Source organism: Cnephaeus nilssonii (assembly GCF_951640355.1).
Source record: "Cnephaeus nilssonii genome assembly, chromosome: 21".
NCBI classification, from domain to species: domain Eukaryota; kingdom Metazoa; phylum Chordata; class Mammalia; order Chiroptera; family Vespertilionidae; genus Cnephaeus; species Cnephaeus nilssonii.
This window is the reverse complement of record NC_137092.1, coordinates 38,056,504-38,075,909: the sequence shown is the minus strand read 5'-3', so window position 1 is coordinate 38,075,909 and position 19,406 is coordinate 38,056,504. Positions and strand designations below refer to the sequence as shown.

The following is a 19,406-nucleotide window of genomic DNA, read 5'->3' as shown; positions in this document are numbered from 1 at the left end:
TCGCCTGGGGCCACAGATTGTTGCCCGGTGCTAACTGGGTGCCTTTGGGTGAGAGGAACTAGGGATGTTCCTGTTTAGGAGAAGGTCAAGGTAACTGGTTACCAATGGGATGCTGCCCCTGGGCGCACTGTGGATGGGGGACCCCCAGGGCTCTTTGGGATCTCAGTTGCCAAAGAGAAGAGGGCGGGGCTGGAGGGCCTCGGGCGAGTGGGCACACCCTGGTCCAGGCCTGCAGTGGCCGCTCCCGCCAGCTGGCCCAGGGCCATGCCAACTCCTTCCCTCCACCCCAAACCTAAGAGGGGTGCGCGCGGGTCCGTGGCTGAGCCAGCTCCCTCCCTCGGCTCCACACCCGAGCCCGGCTGGCGGAGCTCCCCGGGGAGAGGGCAGGAGGCACCACGCCGGCGCGGAGGGGGTGTGGGGGGCGGTGGGAGCGGGGAAGGCTGCAGTCTGTAACCCCCCCGCGCCCAGCCCAGCCCCCCGCCACCCCCCTCCACCCGAATGGTTTGCTCCGAGCGTCCTATTTAATCCCCGCGACTGCAGCAGCGCCAGCTCCCTCTCGGTCCAGCCTCGGCCCCGGGGTTGCCGCGGCTCCTGGGCGCCCTCTGGTCGGCGTCGCTGTCCACCCTCCCCGCGCCAGCCCCCGGGGACCCGGCCGCCCGCGCCCAGCAGGGAGCCCGCCGCCAGCGCGATGGGGGCCCCCTCGGCCCTGGCCCTGCTCCTGCTCTGCGCTTGCTGCGGGGCGCCGGGCTGGGCCAACCTCTCCCAGGACGGTGAGTGCGGGCGGGGCGGCGCCGGGGGAGGGGGCGGCCGCCGGCGGGGGGGGGGGGTGCCCGCGGCACCCGGGGCCGAGGGGGTTGTTGGCTTTGTCTGGAACCTGGGGTTCAAGTCGCCAGCCATTGGTAGTGCCCCCGTGTCTGTCTGAGCATCTGTGTCTCTGTGGGTCGTGGGTGTGCCGGGCGTGCACCCTCCTTGCACACCGTCGACGTGTGTGCGCGCGTGCCCCGGGCGGGGGTCTGCCCCGGCGGCCCGGGGTCTGGGTCTGGGTGTGGGTACCCGGGCGTCTGGGTGTGCGCGTCTCTGTTGGTGTCTGTGCTGCGTTCCTGTGTCAGTATCTGTGTGTGTGTGTGTGTGTGTGTGTGTGTGTGTGTGTGTGTGTGTGTCTCTGTGTGTGTGTGTCTGTGTCAGTGTGTGTTGGGGGCGGAGTGAGACAGTCAGGGCGTGTGTTGGTTGTTTGTGTCTGTGTGTCTGGAGGGTTGGGTGGCCAGTGCCACCCCCCAAGCTGCTATGTGCAAACACATTCCTGCTCCCCCACCCGCGGGGGGCCGGAGTGGCCGGGGAAGGGGCCTGAGTGAGGCTGTGGAGGGGGGCGTGGGCAAGAGGGGGGGGTTCTCCTTGGAGCAAAACAACAACACCGGGCGGATGGGGCCCCGGGAAGGCAGCGTCGCCGGCGGTGGCCGAAGCTGGGAGAACAAACCCAGGAGGGAGCGGAGGAGGTGGAGGTTGATTGGGCAAAAGGAAAGGATCAGGATATGCGGGAAGCAGGATGCATGGAAAACCCGAAGCTTCCCAGAGCTAAACACTGATTTCCCCAAATTTGGGGTGGGGTAGCCCGCCTAACCCCCTAACCCCTGTCCGCAACTCACGCCTCCTTCGGTTTGTAATGACAGGCGAGGAAGGGAGAGCGCGGGGAGGGAGGAGGCGGGGCCAGGGGCGAGGGGACCCGGGGAAGCCCCTCCCGAGCCTGGACCCGCTATGTAGGTCAGCGCTGTGTGGGCACCTCGGCGTTCTCAAAGGCCGCCGATGGCTAATTGGGGAGCAGGGACAGTTTATAAGGAGACAGGGAGGCAGCCAGAGCTCAGGGCCGCGGGTCCCAGCGGAGGGAGGGCAGGCTACGGAGGGACTGAAGGAATGCATCCTCCACTCACCAGCCCAGTCGGAGCTGGGCAAAGGGTGGGGGTGGGGGAAGGGGGGCCGGGACCTTTGAGAGGAAAGGGATCCGGGGTGAGTGAGGGGGAGGATGGTAGCTGTGCCCAGCCAGATGCCAGCGAGAAAAACAGAAAGAACCGCAGGGGAGGGGAAAAGGGAGGAGGCTCCTAGGTGATGGTCTCAGTGGCCAGGAGGGATGGGCACAGGGCGGGGTCCGGTGGAAAGGGAAGGGACTGAAGCTGGGGAGGATGATGTAGAGAATTTCATGTGAAGAAAACAGGCCAGGAGCCAGAGTGCTGGAGAGAGAATCACTCCATGCTGACACCCCCCCCCCCCCTCCAGCATGATAAAGGGGCTTCCCCCGCTGGGGGACACTGGGATCCCCCTCCCTGCAGCGGGCTGCCTGACTCCTTCCACCCAGTATCCAGCAACACACCCCAAAGGGAGCTCCTGCCTGAGTCACCCCAGAGACAGCAGCCTCCCCTCTGCTGTGTGGATCCCCGTCCCCAGAGGCCTGTACTGCTGACCCAACTCACGGAGAAGGTGTGGGGAGGCAGGATGGAGGGCAAGTTAAGGGCAAGGCCAGGAGAGGCACTGGGTGTTTGTCCCACAGTAACAACCCTCTGCGGGGCTTTGACTTTCAACTCAGCCCCTGGCCTTCCCATCCTGCCAGCTGCATCTGGGAAGTGTGGGACAGGGGTGGCCCACAGGGCAACTGTTCCGCAATGGGAACTGATGGTGCCAGGCTGGACCCTGACCAGAAAGAAGTCATCCCCGAAAGCTGTGAGCTCTTCAGTCCTAGAATGTAAACACTGGAGGACAGAGGACATCTCTATGCTAGCTCCATCTCCACCAACTGCACTCTTCTTTTCTGGTCCTCAACTTGGGGACCCAGCTGCCACACGGGCGTAAAGAGGAAGGGAAACGCTCTCTCCTCATATTTAAAGTATAGCCTGGATGGGGAAGATGGGGAAGAGGTCTGTTAACTAGGAAGAGGCAAATCAAGCATCCTTTTCTTGGTAGAGCATTATCTGTCCAGACAGGGGGCTCATGTCTGGTGTGTAGTGTCTCAGGATGCTCAGGTGTATGAGAGCAACAACCACTTAGGATCTTTTATCTAAATTAAGTCTATCTCTTAATTTTTGGATCTGCCCGGCCAGTTCTGATAGTGGGATGTAGGCGCATAGGTATGATGCTCATTGATGAAGCCATTCAGACCAGGATCACGTAGAAGGGATATCTGGTACCCCTCAGTTGGTCTGGTTAGGGATATCTGGTACCCCTCAGTTGGTCTGGTTAGGGATATCTGGTACCCCGCAGTTGGTCTGGGGCCCCTGGGCAGGAAGCTAGGCAGTTCAGAACATACCTGGTAATGTTCGACCAAAACATGGAGATATGTGGTATGAAGGTTTAAGGAAAAGATACCTTAATGCACTGATGCTTGAGTGGTCCAGGGCATGTGGTAGAGCGGCTCGTTCCACTTACTGGTAGAGTCAGAAAAACAGATTTCATGTGCTGCTGAGGTTTGTTGCTCCCTGGAGTACAGCATACATTTCTCAGTCTCCTAAGGCCGAACAAGGATGAGAGGCTGGAGAAGGGCAGCAGTGATATCTGAGCCTGGCCATTAGTGCCGTGGCTAGGAGCTCAGGAACAGTGTAGACATTCAGAGTTTTCCACCTGCCCCTTCCTTCTCACATTTCCCCGCTAGGAGTGGCAGAAGTTAGCGGCTCCGGGTGTGGGGGGAGTACAAGCCCCATGAACTTAATTGGTCCTGTGGTTCTGTCTCTGGTGAACATTTTGACATTCAACATTGTGACCAGCCTTCCTTGGGTTCTTCCTTCTCAAGAGCCTCCTAGCACTGCGGGAGGTGATCCAGTGTAGGGAGAGATGAGTGCGCAGCCTCACTTTGCTTTAGACCAGGTCATAGCAGGTTAACCTTGCACTGCACTGCCCCACACATGAATTTCTTTTCCCTTCCCCATGACCTTCTGTTCACTGCCATCCATTCTGCAGCCCCCTGGCCAGGTGCCCAGTGTAGAGATCATGCCCAGTGTGCCAGAGGAGTCCAGAAGGCGTTCGCTCCAGAGCAGCTTCCATATCTGCTTGGCAGACCTACTCCACCCACTTTCTGTTCCTAGTTGCGGTTGTCACTGCTCCGTCGTCTCTTACTGTTCCTGTTCTCTTCCGAGTGGCAGCTGTAACTCTTGGGAAGGGTCTGCTCTCCCTCAGACAGAGGCATTCCCTGGTACAGAGAAGTTGAGACCACCAGAGAGACACTGGTCTCCAGTTTAGCTAATTCCATGCAGAACCAGCCTGCCTGCGGTGGGGCCCAGCTGTGGACGGTCAACCATCCATCCAGCTGTTACGTCAGATTCTCTCCCAGAGTTCTCTCTAGAACTACGCACTTTGGTTTTAGTAGTTTCCTCCAGGGCAGTGTTTTTTGGGCTCTTTTTTTTTTAAGACGTAAACGTCTTTCCCAAATAAATAAAACACATAAAGGGGAAATTATTCTTGTTGAAATAATCCTTAAGGCACAACCTGGAGTTCTGCTACATACGGTCTGAAATCCTGTGCCAGAGACTGACAGTAAAATGAGTCAACTCACTACTCTTAGGCTCTCTCTCTCTCTTTCTCTCTCTCTCTCTCTCTCTCTCTCTCTCTCTCTCTCTCTCTCTCCTTCTTTCTCTCCCTCCCTCCCTCCCTCTGTCTTCTCTCCCCCTCTCTCCTTCATCTTCCAACTGAGGGAGAAAGAAGGTACAAATCTAATTTCACGAGTACCTTGTTGGAGACATTCACTATTCACTTGGAGAGTGACTCATAGTTCTGCAGCCATCAAATTCTACAGATGGCTCTTTTTTGGGGGGAGGGGGTGGCTGTTCTGGTCATTTTGAAATAGCAGATTGGGTAGTTGAGCTATTGCTTTGTAAAACTTTAGATTTTATTTTGGCACTCCTTGCTGTCACTACTTTATTGCAGTCCAGATGATATGTAGAATTTGATCAAAAGGTGCTTTTCCTCAAGTCACATGCTAGGGAAAAATATCTTCTTAGTTATGGGGCTGTGACTAGTTGCATTCTTTGTTGTTTGCTATTCTAGTAGAACTATACTGGCCCAGCTATCCCTTTTGTTATCTACTTCTCAGTAATGGAGTTTCACCCAAGGATGGTTTCTAGACTCTAGATTCTCCCTGAGAACAAATTGTGGACTGGACCAGCTCCTTACTTACTAGTGAATGAAAAATATTGGGTGTTAGAACATTTTGGTAATTATATTTCCTCCTTTGATTTCTTCATGTTAAAATGTAATAATTTTGGTTTGACCATTGGCTATAGGTCCCTATATTGGGACATTCTGTTTCCTGGATGAGGTCATGTCCTAGAAGTCCATCCATAAACTCCATAACCAGCAGTAGTGGTGATTCCTTTCAAGGGCAGAACCAGTTAATGCTCAGGGCTCCTATAACCCAAATAAAAACCCAGTTTAATCTTCTTTTATGACGAGGAGATCTACCCCTCCCAGCACTGAGAAACCAAGTTCTCAACTGTCTTGAACACATGAAGCTGTTGAGGTTTTTACAAAATAGAGGCTCAGTAAAGCTACATATTCTTCACTGAAGCAACAAGGATTAAAGACCAAGCAGTTTCTCTTTATCAAAATTTCCCTCAGCCTAAGAAAAGTGACCAAATGCCCCCATTAACATAGCAGCCTCAAAGTCCTGAAAACAAGACCTTTCTTAAGAGGCATGATCCATTTCTCCTTTTCATGTATGATCAAGACTGGAATATCACATCAATTTTGCATGCCTTCGAGCACTCTAATTCAGATCAGACTCTATCTGACTGCAATACATTTTGTAATACATGTTGACTTCCTCATGCCCTGTGTCTCTGAGGGGACACAGGCTTTGTGGCACTGCTTACCTCATTAGATGATAACTGCAATTTCATTCCTAATTGGTTGTAGCAAATTAAAACCCTTTCCACCACTAATACTTAGGTAATTTGTCGTAATTACTGTAGCTCATGTTGACAAATTAAGTCTGGTGGTAGTCCTCATTTTTACATACTCTTGGCTGTACGTATGACAGGTTCAAACAAAGTACTTCGGGAGGCCTATCAGAGCGAGTGATGGGTATGGCACATGATCTTAACAGAAGCCCCGGTGTCTGTTCCTTTAGATTGATTGTTAGAGAGCTGGCTGCCTTCATCCCTGGCCCCCCTTGCTTCCCTGGTTCTTTGCGAACAAACTACCTGTGCTTTGAGCTCTCCAAGGTGCTGGCTCCTGATGGCGACACGCCAGACTCTCCTTGTTGCTGTCCACGGTCCTGCTCTCCCTTCCTGCTTCATAATCTCTGCTCTCCACAACACACACCTCGGAACAGTGTTGGAACCTCCCTCCTCCACTACAAACACACACACGGGATCTTGGTGATGGTCCCTGACTTGATCCACCAGGAAAAGGGGGACAAAACCTTGAGCTATATATGTGGAGAGTCTTCACAACCATCTAGCCAACTGTAGGAGGGGACAGAAAAAAACAAGCAATTCTGAGGTTGAAAATAATTGTTGTTTGAAATGTTCAGGGCACTAGAGCCTAGAGAGTGACCTCAAAGGGCCTCAAAAGAACTGGATGTTTTGTCATCTATGGACTCATATATTAAAAACAGAACAACAAATAGACATGTTGTAGATGGAGACGGGATTGCTCGTGTACAATAACCACACATACCCTATAAATGGGGGATGAAAAATGAGTCTTACTCAGTTTATAAGCACAGACATTTTGAGCTTAAAGCCACTTGAGCTTGATGACCAGTGCTAGCTATCCTGTCATGGAGCTTCTCTTTCCTTTTCCTTCAATCTTAGAAGTAAAAGCAAAGACAACCCATAGTGATGGGTTATCAGAATAGATACTGGAGGGACTCAGCATATGAGAGGCACAGAAAACAAATATCAAAACCCTGAGTCATGTCCCCTCTTATTACAACCATCTTGTACAGAACTAAAAGGGCCTTAAATACATTAACCATCCCATCCATCCAGAGCCCAAGTGCTTGGCCAAATCTCAGGAGATGCATCTTTAAACTGGATTCTGCTTCTCTCTGGGGGTATCTGCCAATAAGTGGATGACATCAAGGGTGGCAAGGAGCCGAGAATGCTCAGCCCCTGCCAGTCTGGGACTAGGCAGCTAGTTTCTCCCATCACAGAAGAACTGCACGAGCTTCTCTCCTTCTAAGTGCTGACTTCCCTGTGTCAATGTCTGCATAATAGTTCATGGAAAAGTTAACACCAATGAATGACTTACAGCAGAGTTTGGTTTGGGAATCAGGCTTCCAGAATGAATTTTGGGGACCTCCCCCCCTTACATTTCCTCCTTTGAACCCAGGAGAAACGTCATTCTTCAAGGACAGGTAATAGAAGTGATTTGTCTCCATGAGCAAGCCTTTAGGAAGACAGAGTTAGGGTTACAGGAACAGCTGGAGTATCTCCCATCTACTCCTCTCCCTGTGCCCCTATTCTCACGAATAGCAGACGTGTTTCAGGAAGGATTCTAGTGCAGAGGTTCCAACATTTTGTTCAACATGTGTGTCATTCTTCTGTGTGAGCTCTTACCTCTGGGATCATTTAACCCTCTCATCTCTCTCCATCTTTCTCCTAGAGGTCTTCTCTAAGGATTTGTGTGCTGTTGGTTTTTTTTTTTTTTCTTACCCCAGCTAGACCTAGACTAATTGTGTATTGATTAATAATCATAAGCACCGTTGGCTCATTTACTTCCAGTTCAGGGTCAGAACAGTCAGAGGCATCACCTTGCCCTAGGGGAGAGAAAAAGAAATGAAGGCTGGTGTCTCAGCCGGCCATGTCCAAGCTAACCATGACGTAGCTCTCCACGTCTTTCATCTAGTCCCAGTTATTGGCAAGGCAGAATGAAAACTAGTGCTTCCAATACCAGGTTTCACTGGGAATAAGCAGATCCTTGCCTCATACATTTCTTTTTCTTCTGTGCCCTGGCTCTCTGCTTCTATTCTGATTCTAAGAATTCGGGCCAAAGCCTCAGGCGGGATAAAAAGCTACAGAGGTAAACTGGTTTATTGAGTCTCTGGCTGAAATACCTGGTACTTCTTGCAAACCCAGCAAGACTCTAATAAATACATTGATGACAAGTAACTTGAGACTTAGTATAGCCTAGGTCAGCCTTTGAAGAGCCGAGGGCCAAGCTCTTCTATTATTATAAAATGCGGGGCCAGTTATACCATCTGCTCCTAATCATCTATCATCTGTTCCTCAGAAAATGCAAAAATGACAGTGGGACAACTGTACTTACTCGTTCCTACCAGTTCTTACTCTAGTTCTTAAAGATGAAATCTTCCCAAACACATATGTTTCCTCTCCCCAATTTCTATCCTGTAATATCAGACAAATATAAAAAACCCCATCACAAAGCCCCTGGGCTCACATATTCTCATTTATCCTCCATGGCTGCTTAATGCCAACACTCTTCTGGTTTCCAAGCCCTGGAGTCCAATGTCAGTAACAGATGGACTGAGCCTCAGCCCTGGGGAGGAGAGGATCTGGCCCTCTCCTGGGGAGTGTGAGCAGAAAAGGGAGCCTAGATTTTGCTTTTGGGAAGAAGATCTGCATTTAAGCCATATGGTTTTCTGGAAGTAAGAGGTTCTGGTTATTAATGGGCTTGTGAAAATGGCTCTGTATCTGGGTCATAAGAAAAGCTGTGTGTTTATGTCTGGAAAAAAAATGAAAACTGATACATGAATAGTGAAATTTGTAGTGTGCCATGTATGTTGAGGAACACATGGAAGGGGAAAAAGAACATAACCAAGTTGGAATATATATGCACTTGGGCACAAAAATGAGTATATCCCCACATTGAAAAAGAGACACCTAGTGAAGGTTTAAGAAGAGAGAGGAAGAGGAGGTCTTTGGGTCAGAACAGTGCTATTTGCCACTCTGGGCAGGGACTGTGAAGTCTGTAGATTTAGAAGAATGTTTCTGTTTCACAGAAGAGTTAAATTCCCAGGAAGGCACAAAGTAAGGCTGATTGAACAATGTGCCCCCCTCTGAAAAATACACATTTTTAAGTGAAAAAAAGTGAGGGGAATAGACCGAATTTCAGATAGGATTGGGAGCCGAGGGGAACCTGAGTAGTGTGGGCGTGGAGCATGGAACACATTATTTTCCATGTAATGTCCTAACCACTGCCCTGAACCGGTCATCCACACCCTGACAGATCGCCCAGGGAAGGGAAACCATAAAAACAAGTCAGTAAAATCAGAACCAGCAGAGATAAATGCTTTCTTGCCTGACTTCTAACAAATTAAGCTTTTTCACAGCATAGTAACCTACCGCCCCAGGTCATCAGGCTGAGAAGACAGAGCCTGTTGAAAGAGGGGATTCATCCATGCACTCAAACAACCATTGGGGAGGGTCGGTGCAGGCTCTGGAGCCTGGACTGAGATCTCTCACCCTCAGGGGATCAGTCCATCCTTTCTTTCTCCCCGTTGCCTCTGGGCTCGCGTGCCCTTTTGCAGCCCCGAATTTCCCACAGCTACTAGGAAACATGTTTTCCAACGAGCGAAACTGAATTCTGTATAACAAGTGACGCTGTTATGTCTCCTTTCCAAGTATTTCCTAAGATGGGGGAGGTGGGGATTTCCCCCCCAGTTTTACTACATCCGTGTGAAAACAGCAAGGTGCATTTAGCGGAAGGATCTAAGTGCCTGCACTTGGTTCAAGGGGCATCTCAAAGTTCAGATCAACTCTGGCCTCTGACTCCATTGTATTAGAATGGAAATCCCAGGTCGTTCTGGTCCTGATTTCTGAGTGTGTGAGCCTGGTGGGAAGGAAATGAGGAAATGGGGCAATGGACACTCCAAAAAACGTCTCAGGACTGAGTGATTGCAAGGCCGGCCTTAGGAGCTCACCTGAGAAACAAGGGATTAGAATCAGACCCTGCACAGGACCCCTCCTTCCGGAAGCAGCATGTGCTGAGCCACCCCTTTCCTCTGTCTTGTCTCCCCTGCTCGCCTTCGGACAGACGCGAGGTGCTCAGTCCCAGGAGCAAGGAGCTAAGGCTAGGAAGAGGCTCCTGGGGAACAGATCCCCTCCCTTTTTGTTTCCTAACCGCAGTCTTTGCTACGGCGCAGTATTGGCTGCAGAGGGGCTTGTTTTCGTTGGGGGCAAGCCCCGGGCTCCCTCCCAGCACTAATGCATGTAGAACACTGACTCAATATCAAATCAAAGCAACAGCTGTCCCCGCCTCCTTCTGTGCCACCCACTTCCCAGTCTCTGCTCCTAGGAATCTTAACTGAGTTTCTCAGGGCCTCGTCAGCCTCCTGCAAGCCCACTCTGCCTCCAGCTTTTTTCCCTCTCTCTAGCTCAAGGATAAGACATGCTTTTCTGCTTTTTTCTTTTTGAAAATCTCTTCTAGCCTCTGAAAAATCTCCTCTAGTTTCTGTCTCCCATTTTACAGTCAGGCTAGCATTCCTCCAGCTGTCCACTATGCCCATGCCAGGACACACACACACACACACACACACACACACACAGCCCGTCCTTTTTAACTCCTGAGGGCAGGGAAGTGGCTTCTGCCCCCTTGGCCTCATCTTTTGTGAGAGCTGAAATCTGCCTGTCAGGTCCTGGAATTTGTGAAGGTGCCATTCTTTGCATCTTCAGGGATTACATCCGTAGCTCACTGCAACTTCTCTAACCTGCCCGGCATTTAGTTTCATTTCCTTGAGGTCAAGGATCCTGGGGTTTCTCACAACAATACATAGGGAGATGGGGATCAGAAAGGGTAGATGTCACTGGAAGTGAAATTACACTAAATGGAAATGTAACCTTTGAATTAGCTGGTGCAAAGACCTGCTTTCAAATGGCAACGAGTTCAGGAGGCCAGGCTATAATAAAGCTCCCACCTGCTGCCTGTGTTACTGAGCTCAAGTTCGTAAGCCCCTCTGAGCCTCATTTCTTCATCTTTAATATAAGAGGGTTGCCCTGGCTGGTGTGGCTCAGTTGGTTGGTGCATCTTCCTGTACACCAAGGGGTTATGGGTTCGATTCTCAGTCAGGACACATACCCACGTGAGGGAGGCAACACTTGGAGTTTCTCTCATCTCTCTCTCTCTCTCTCTCTCTCTCTCTCTCTCTCTCTCTCCCTCCGTGTGTGTGTGTGTGTGTGTGTGTGTGTGTGTGCGCGCGCGCGCGCCTCTCTACCCACCCACTTCCTTCCCTTCTTCTCTCTAGAACCAATTAAAAAATAAATAAATAAGAGGTTTGCGCTAGATGCTACTTAGGATTCTGGTCAACTCTACAAGTTTATGCTCCTAAGAATCACAGAAGGGAAAATATTTTGGGAAGAATTAAGTGTAACAGAAAGAGGTGAGGAATTACTGAACTTTGGTAACAGGGGTTTAAAAGGATATCAGTTCCATCCTGTCTGGTAGAATAAAAAAGATCTTAAAAATAACCACAGCTGGCCATTAGGGGTTGTAGAAAATGACCAGACATACAAATTGATGGCAGGGTTTTAGGAAATATACAGAATATTCATGACATATTAAAGTTGGAATAACTGAGTTATTGTTTATTGTTGTTGGTTGTTTTTTTTGTTTTGTTTGTTTTTCAGTGAAAAGGGGGTTAACACCTAGATGGTTTTAACCCCACCCTCAGGCCCACCACAGGCAAGCTAGCCAGCAACCTGCCAGGTTCCCTTCTCCCATCCGGCCCGGAAAAGCTTAGCCACACGCCATTCCAGACCTAGGAAACAAAGCCTCTCATTTGCAGCAACCTGCTTAGGATGGAACCAAAAGGTGTCTGCCAGTGCCCAACAATACACCTGTTTGAGCGCCTATCAGCCCCCGGCGAGCCTAAATCTTGGATCGGCTAACAGTGCATGTTATGTAAACCCTGGCCTCCTTGCCCATGCTTTTCCAAGCGGCAGGCTAAGCAGCAGGTGAGGGTCTTCTTAGAGGGAAGCTTCTCTTCCCACCTGTTTCCACTTACACCCCGTAATCCTCCTGGGAGAATAAAGTAAAGCTGAGCGTGGCGACTTCAGGCCCAAGAGGCTGCTGGGAGCCAGAAGCAAAGTAGGTAAACAAGACTGCCGAAAAAGCAGACAGCAGCAGGAAGAACAATGGAGGGAGGGAACAAGGAGGAGCAAGAGCTCAGTCGTCCAGCCAGAAAGAGGGTGGAGGGGGCAGCGAGCTGGAGAGCAGGCCTAGCTCCGCTGGAGTTCTGAAGGAAATGTGACCTGGAGCATAACCGAGCTAAGCAAGGAGATCCTTAGGGATCACACAGCCCTGTCCCCGAGGAACAGCAGAAAGAGAAGGAAATGCACAGACAATACCTGAAGCCACAGATAATCTCAGATGACAGCGTGACCCGCACCTCTGTGGCCCCAGCTTTTGTTTGATTGCACTGTAATGCTGGGAGTATCAGGGAGTTGGGAACTTAAGGAAGGGCAGACAGAGTTTCGAAAGGAATGGAGGGCAGAAAATAAGAAATATTTCGACGTTCAGTCCCTCAAAGACTTATACTAAGAAATTGCACCATGACTTCACAGGAGTAGTGTGATTTCTGCAGTCCGAGGGCATCTGGAGAGTTAAGGGAGTCCTTTTTTTGATCAGGGTATTGTGCCCTGAAGTCTCTCAAGTCAAAGTGACTTCCCAAATCTTGGAGCTTTTGCCTAAATCAGGACTCAGACGGGATTGGCTTCTGGGCGTAAAGAAAAGCTCCAAGGCTGAGCTCTAATTCTGATTTTGCCATGGCTATTCTCTTCAGCGTGTGGCACAAGATTTTACTGTGTGTCTGAGGCCAGGGAAGAATCAGGGCCCCAGCATGGGAGTGGGTAAACCTTTCTACAAGTGCCTCCCCTGCCCTAGCCGGTTTGGCTCAATGGAGAGAGCATCAGTTTGATTCAGGTCAAGGGCACATATCTGGGTTGCGGGCTCAATCCCCAGTAGGGAGCATACAGGAGGCAGCCGATCAATGATTCTCTCTCATCATTGATGTTTCTCTCTCTCTCTCTCTCTCCCCCTCCCTCTCCCTTCTTCTCTGAAATCAATAAAAATATATTGAAAAAAATAAAAGTGTGTTCCTTAGTATTCTGGGCCACAGCTCTCAGCATATTTCCCCCTTGGAGATAGCACTCCTCCACCCACCTGTCACAGTAGTCATGAGAAATAAGTAGGCTGAGATGAAGATTATTTTTAACTCTGCGGTTAGAGAAATGCTGACTCATCATCACCATCACCATCACCATCAACTCTTACTCAGGGAGCTGATTTTCTCTGGTCTGTGAAGTGGGGGGTCTGGACCCAAGCACGGTCAAGGACAGCAACAGTTGTGTGGGGGAGTCCTGTCCCCTTGCCCACCATCCTAAATGTGCACCTGTGCACACTGACCCTCTGGCCAATGTACCTTAGATTCCCAAGACAGGGCGAGGAAGATATAAAACCCAAGCATTCAGGGGTTGTACTGGCACAGAGCCTTCCCTACTAGCATCATCTAAATTGGAGAGATAACACATTTTTATTCATTGGAGTCACTTATTTACTTATTCAATAAACATTTACTGAGCACTTACTATGTGCAAGGTGAAAACCTCAACCACAGGTGCCAGTGTATGCTTTAAGGAGGCACAATAGTAAGTTTCCAATTCTACCTCTGCTACTCTTAATATGAACAATCAATCAGGGCTATGTTGTCCTTTAAAATGGTGGGAATCCTAAAGATACTTGAACCCATGGGGAAATAAACCAAGAATTCAGAACCTCCAAGGCAACTGAGGGCAAACAGGAAGATAATGTTAGTTTTTAGCATAGGTGTTAGAGTGCTATGAAAACATGGGACCACAGTTTTAACTGGACACATCCGTAGCTTTGATAACTGAAGAGTCCCACATTGTAAGGCTCTTAAGGGTGCACAAAATAGCCCCCAAAGGTATAGGTGAAGATATGTCAAGAAATCCAATAAAAAATACACCCAGTGGGTACAGATTGTACCACCATCACCACAAGCATTCATTTCCAACTTGCTACCCTGTTGTCTTTTTAATCACATTGCAGGTGAATACTGTTTGGGCGAGCCACCCTTGGCCAACAGTCTTCCCCCTGTAACCCTTGCCCCACAACCACAGATACAAAGGCATGCTCTGTGAAAGAAGGCAGCGTCATGAAGATGTGCAGAAAGCCTGGGCTTCATGGTCAGAGAGATCTAAGTTTAAAGCCTGTCCCATCCCAACACTTTTGAATCCATCATCTAGATGCGTTACTTAGCTTCTCTTAGCCTTAGTCAGTCTCTGAGTCCTAGTGAACTCATCCTTAATGTGTAGAATACCAACTAAATGGGTCATCCTGGAGTAATGAATATAGAACAACTAACTTGGATCTTGAGACATAGAGGGTGGCCGATGAATATTGATCCTCATCACCTTGTACACTTCTGGAACTTCACCTCTGGATTGGCAACCCTCTTGGATGGCGTATTTGTTTTTACTCTCTTTTGTTTGCTAGCTCTTCACTGGCAGATGTTGAGCCTAGTTCTCACAGTAGAAAATGCTCACTCAGCCTCTCTGTTTCATTTATTAAATACATATTTTCAAGCACCCTCTATGTGTAACATGCTGTATTAGGTCCAGTGCTGGATACAAAAATGAATCAGATATCAACCCTACCTGCATGATCTGAATCATTTTGGAGGGAACCCAAACATGCAGTACAAAGCAGAGTGATGCATAATTTAAGGAAGGCAGATGAAGTGTTGTAACTCAGAGAAATGAGAAATTATTTTCACCGGGGACAATCAGGGGAGACGTTTTGAAAGTGATGCCACAGAAAATAGGCCTCAAGGATGAATAGTGCTTAGATGAGTGAAGATGGGTGAAGGGCATTATCAAACAGTTATTGTAGGAATGGGGATGTATGCAAGAAAGCAAAGCGGTTACAAAAAGGATTCCAAATAGAGTCATCTGTCTGGGATATGGGTGAGTGAAGTAAAGGAAATACACAGCTGAGAGGCACATTGGCATCAGCCTGTACAGGATCTTAAAGGCTAGGCCAGTGATGGGCAACCTTTTGAGCTTGGTGTGTCAAACTTCGCCAAAAAACTGAGCATAACTCGGGTAGTGTGTCACTTTGAGGAAAAAACATTATTTCGCGATATTTATAGTTTAAATAACATAAATGTATAATTGTTATATATAATTGTATTTAATAAACCAAAAACTAAATATTTAGTGCTGACACGCGTGTCAGAGGTTTGCCATCATCTAGGCTAGGCTAACAAATCTGGATATGATCTATAGACAATGGGAAGTTAGTGCAGGGAAATTATATGATCAATATGACCACCTATTTTTCTATGAGAGGGTCCTCCCCTCACTAACGGTCCTGTGGTTTCAATCTCTTCATTCCTTCCAAAGCCCCTCCCTGAGAAGAATTCTCACTGTTTCCACTTCCAAGTCCACGTGGCCCTCTCAGAGTCCTCTCAAGTTTTCCTTTCCAGTCTGACTCTATGGATGGAATGGTGTTGATGTCGTAAATAATTGGCACGATCTAAATTCAAAGAAGGCACTAGCCTTTCACAACCCAGGAAATAATTTCTTCTACTTACCCTGTTGATAGAATTATAATTACTCCTCTGCTCCCACGGAATGGCCATTCATAATTTATCACTACAGGTGTACAATTTTACACAAAGAGAAAGAAAACTTAAGTATTTCGCAAAATTAGAGGAAGAACTGTCACCCCAGGTGCAGAAATAAAACATCTAGCTCTTAAGCAGTTTCTTAAAACACTACAAACCAGAGTTCCCTGTTAGCCTACAGGGACAACACATCAAGCATATCACAAATATGCCATTTATTGGAGATCATTTGTTTAGTTACCAGCCTCATCACCTGAACAATTTAGTTAAATTTGAATGACCCAATCACCATTTCATTTATTCATCCTATGCAAAAAAACAAACAAACAAAAAGCCAGCAAAATGCAGGAGGAGGGAAGGAATGGAAGCAAGTTGAACAGAAGTGAGAATGCAGAAAAAAAAGGAGCAGGAGAGTAAAGACTAAATCCATGCTGTGGGACAGAATACCTACTCTGCCTGATTAGGAACAGGCATAGCACAATGCCAACTGCGACAGAATGACTGACCAGAGCAATTAAATATGCTAGGGCCCGCTATGAGCTAAATTTCAAAGATACAGACATGAATAAGGTAAGCCCCCTGCTCTCAAGCAACTCAAGGCTTAAATGAGAAGACTGAGAATTAAACAAGTAAATTGCAATACAATGGCCGAAATGCTATAAGGAAAAGGAGCTGTTGAAAAGCTTTGAGAGTACCAGCAGAGAGAGAAGGAGGGTCCTTGAGAGTTGTTATGTGTTCGCTTTTAGGTGAGTCCCTGAACCTCTTTAAACCTCGTCTCGAAAAAGCGATTATGTCTAGTTGCTTATCTTTCAAGGTTGTTTTGACATTCAGTGAATTCACGGTTGAAAATCCACTCTGCAAACTGCAAGCCCTATGCCGGCGTCTGAGATGGCTATTTCCTCTGTTCATTTGAGCAAAGGCCTACTCGGTGCTTATTTTGTGCACTTGGTTCTCTTACTGTGGGCTGAGCACTACCCTCCCTGGTGCCTCCCTTCCCTCCACCACCCCAAATTTTAGCACAACCATTTGGCTTCCTACTGTGTAGTGAAGCAGCACACCCACAAACACACAAACCACTGAAAAATAAGACGAAACACTCACCAACTTCAGGCTGCCTCCATCCTTGATGTCCACAGAAGGCAGCAGGGCGAGGTCCGGGCACCCAGGGAGGGTCTCTGCTGGGTGGGAGCTCCAGGCCCCCTGCCTTTCTCTGGTCCTCATCGTTGCTGCCTTTTCCATCAACACGTGCCCTGTCCCCTTTCTGCCTGCTTCTCTCTACCTGTAACAGACTTTGTTTTCTCTGCTTTACTCCCCCTCTCATTTGAGCATTAACACGTCTGTTTGAGAATAATTTCTAAATCTCCAAGAGCATGTCTATGAGGAACTCAGGAGAGGGGGTGCCTTCATGAAGGCCTGCGAACCCTGAAACTATCTTTTAGAGCCCCCATCCAAACGCAAAAAATCTCTTTTACTCCCCCTTCTTTCCCCCTTCTCTGTCTCCTTTCCCTTCCCCCCACCTTCCCTCTGATACATCAGTCCTCTGTCCCCTTTCTTCTCCAAGGACCTAAGCCCCTGTGCCACTACTCTTTTTAGTGCCATTCTGCCCCTCCCCACACCTCCCCTACGCATCCCCTAGGTGCCAGCTCCCCCTTCTCTCGCCCTTTCCTCTCCCACCCACCCTCCCCAGGGTCTCTGCGGAGCAGGCTGCCCCAACTGAAGTAGTGCGGAACTCCAGGTCTGGACAAGCAGCAAGCAGCTCAGAACTCTGCTCAGCAGCCGATGACCTCACTGAGTTGTGCGCACGTGATTGGCTACTTCTGGGCTTATGGCGGGAGACTGAAAAGATCCCCTTGTTTCTTTGTCCCTCTGCCCCTTCAGGTTGGATTGGGGAAACAGGCCCTTGACACAATGGAGTCACAAAATGGTTTATGGGCTGCTTGCTAGGAAGAGAGGGATTTGTTGTGCCTGAGCAGTGAGCAGAGTCAGTGATATGAGTGGGCAGTTGGACTGAGGATGAAGGAGGCAAACTTGAGAATTTGAGCACCCAATAGAAAGGTGAGCCTCTGGGAAGGTTGTGGGCAACTTCTGCCCTCACCGTGGTGTCTGTCTTTAAGGGTAGGGTCTTAACGGAAGCAAATAGAACTTTGGATTTGGATCGGGCATTTAATTTCTGGTCTTTGTTTTCTATTTATATGACCGTGGGCAAGTCACTTCATTCTGTTTCCACTCTGCAAAGTAGCAGTAATGCTGGAGTGCTGCTTTTACAGGCCTTTTAAAAGGAGTAATGCGAAAGTATTTTCTAATTATTAAACTTCTCGTTATCTTAGTAGATAATAGAGGGAAGCAGAGAGAATCCTGGATGAGGAATGAGAAGTCTTTGGTTTTCTTTAATTGTCGCTGTAGTGACCTCCCCCATGTCACATTTAACCTTTACACGCTGTGAAGTGGGAGAACTGGACCAGTGGCCTCCTCTTTTGGCGCTAACATGATCCGATTGACTGTAAAACTTAGCGCCCTCCTTTAACTCACCCTTGGGAGGAAGAGTTTGCTTCCTTTTTCAGTACTTTAGTTAATGTCGCCTTTTTGTGAGAAACCCGCCTTTTCTTGGGCAATCTGGTGGACCTACTTTTCACAGGGGCCTAGCTCTCCCCCACCTCCACCAATGAAAGTATAGATTCCCACACTACAGCAGCGCATATGTAGGGCTCATCCTTGATGGAGATTCTCTCCCCAGGCTACTGGCAGGAGCAGGATTTGGAGCTGGGAACTCTGGCTCCACTCGACGAGGCCATCAGCTCCACACTCTGGAGCACTCCTGACATGCTGGTCAGTCAAGGTGAGAATCCAGGCCTCCTCATCTCAGTGTCTCTCAGTGCCCGCAACCATCCTCATGTCACCTCCCACTCATGTGGCCTTCACCATGTGTTCTCCTCCTCTACTTTCCATCTGACATTGTAGTTCTTAGTTCTACACCAACATCTCTAGCACCGACTCCTTCTTCCTTTAGACCTCTGTGTCCCCTCACTTTTTTTCTAAAAATAGAATGATTTCAGGAGGAGTGTATTGCTCAGAATAAAGAGGTCTGGAAGACACAGTCAATGGAGACATTTTCATAAGGAACCAGGGACAATGGAATTACTAGTCAAAAATTGATATACAGCTAGCAGTAAATGAAAGGCTTCCCAAATCTTTCATTGAGATACTTAAGGAATATACCACTCCCAAATTTACTCAGCCAGCTCCATCTATGGGCCATTAATCTCATAGTCATAGTTTTAATTCTAATTAGATGATTACTTGAGGGGCATTCCAATGACATAAGCACTGCATTGAGTGTCAGAAGAACGAAGTTCTAGTCCTAACTGGAATCACTGACAAGTAGAATGAGCTTAGGCCCTCACTGCAACTCCATTGTCTCATTGTCTACATGTAAAATGAGGGAATTGGATTCCATGATCCCTAAGATCCCTTTCAGTTCTAATTCAGATCCTAAACACCAAAATAGTGGCCAGGCTCTGTGCTTCCGTGTGGAGACAGCTCTCCTGAAGCCCCTAGAGCAACTTCAGCACATGCACCTTCTCTACGGGGAGCACTCATTGTAGTTGGAGCTGGAGCTGTGGTGACCAAGGAAGAAAGGGATAGCAGACAGGGGAGGGGTACGGTCAGTGCCATAGGGAACATAGGGATGGTCTGAGTTACTGCATTAGGAAACCTAGGAATTATGTTTCTTGGCTTCCTATTCAGAGGAGAGTAACGCTGGTTAAGTAATTGTGCACCATAGAAGGAATGCTGTAGATGTTTCCGAATCAGCTGGGAGGTGTTT

General features: G+C 48.6%; 1 protein-coding gene across 1 annotated transcript in view; it reads left to right on the top strand.

The window, feature by feature from the left end:
* The first annotated feature begins 548 nt into the window (after positions 1 to 548).
* CADM3 (cell adhesion molecule 3) overlaps positions 549 to 19,406 on the top strand; it is a 31,351-nt gene continuing 12,493 nt past the window's right edge. Inside the window, exon 1 of the mRNA XM_079760749.1 lies at positions 549 to 770. Within this exon, the coding sequence (XP_079616875.1) occupies positions 689 to 770 (82 nt within the window). The 5' untranslated portion in view covers positions 549 to 688. The remainder of the gene's footprint in view (positions 771 to 19,406) is intronic.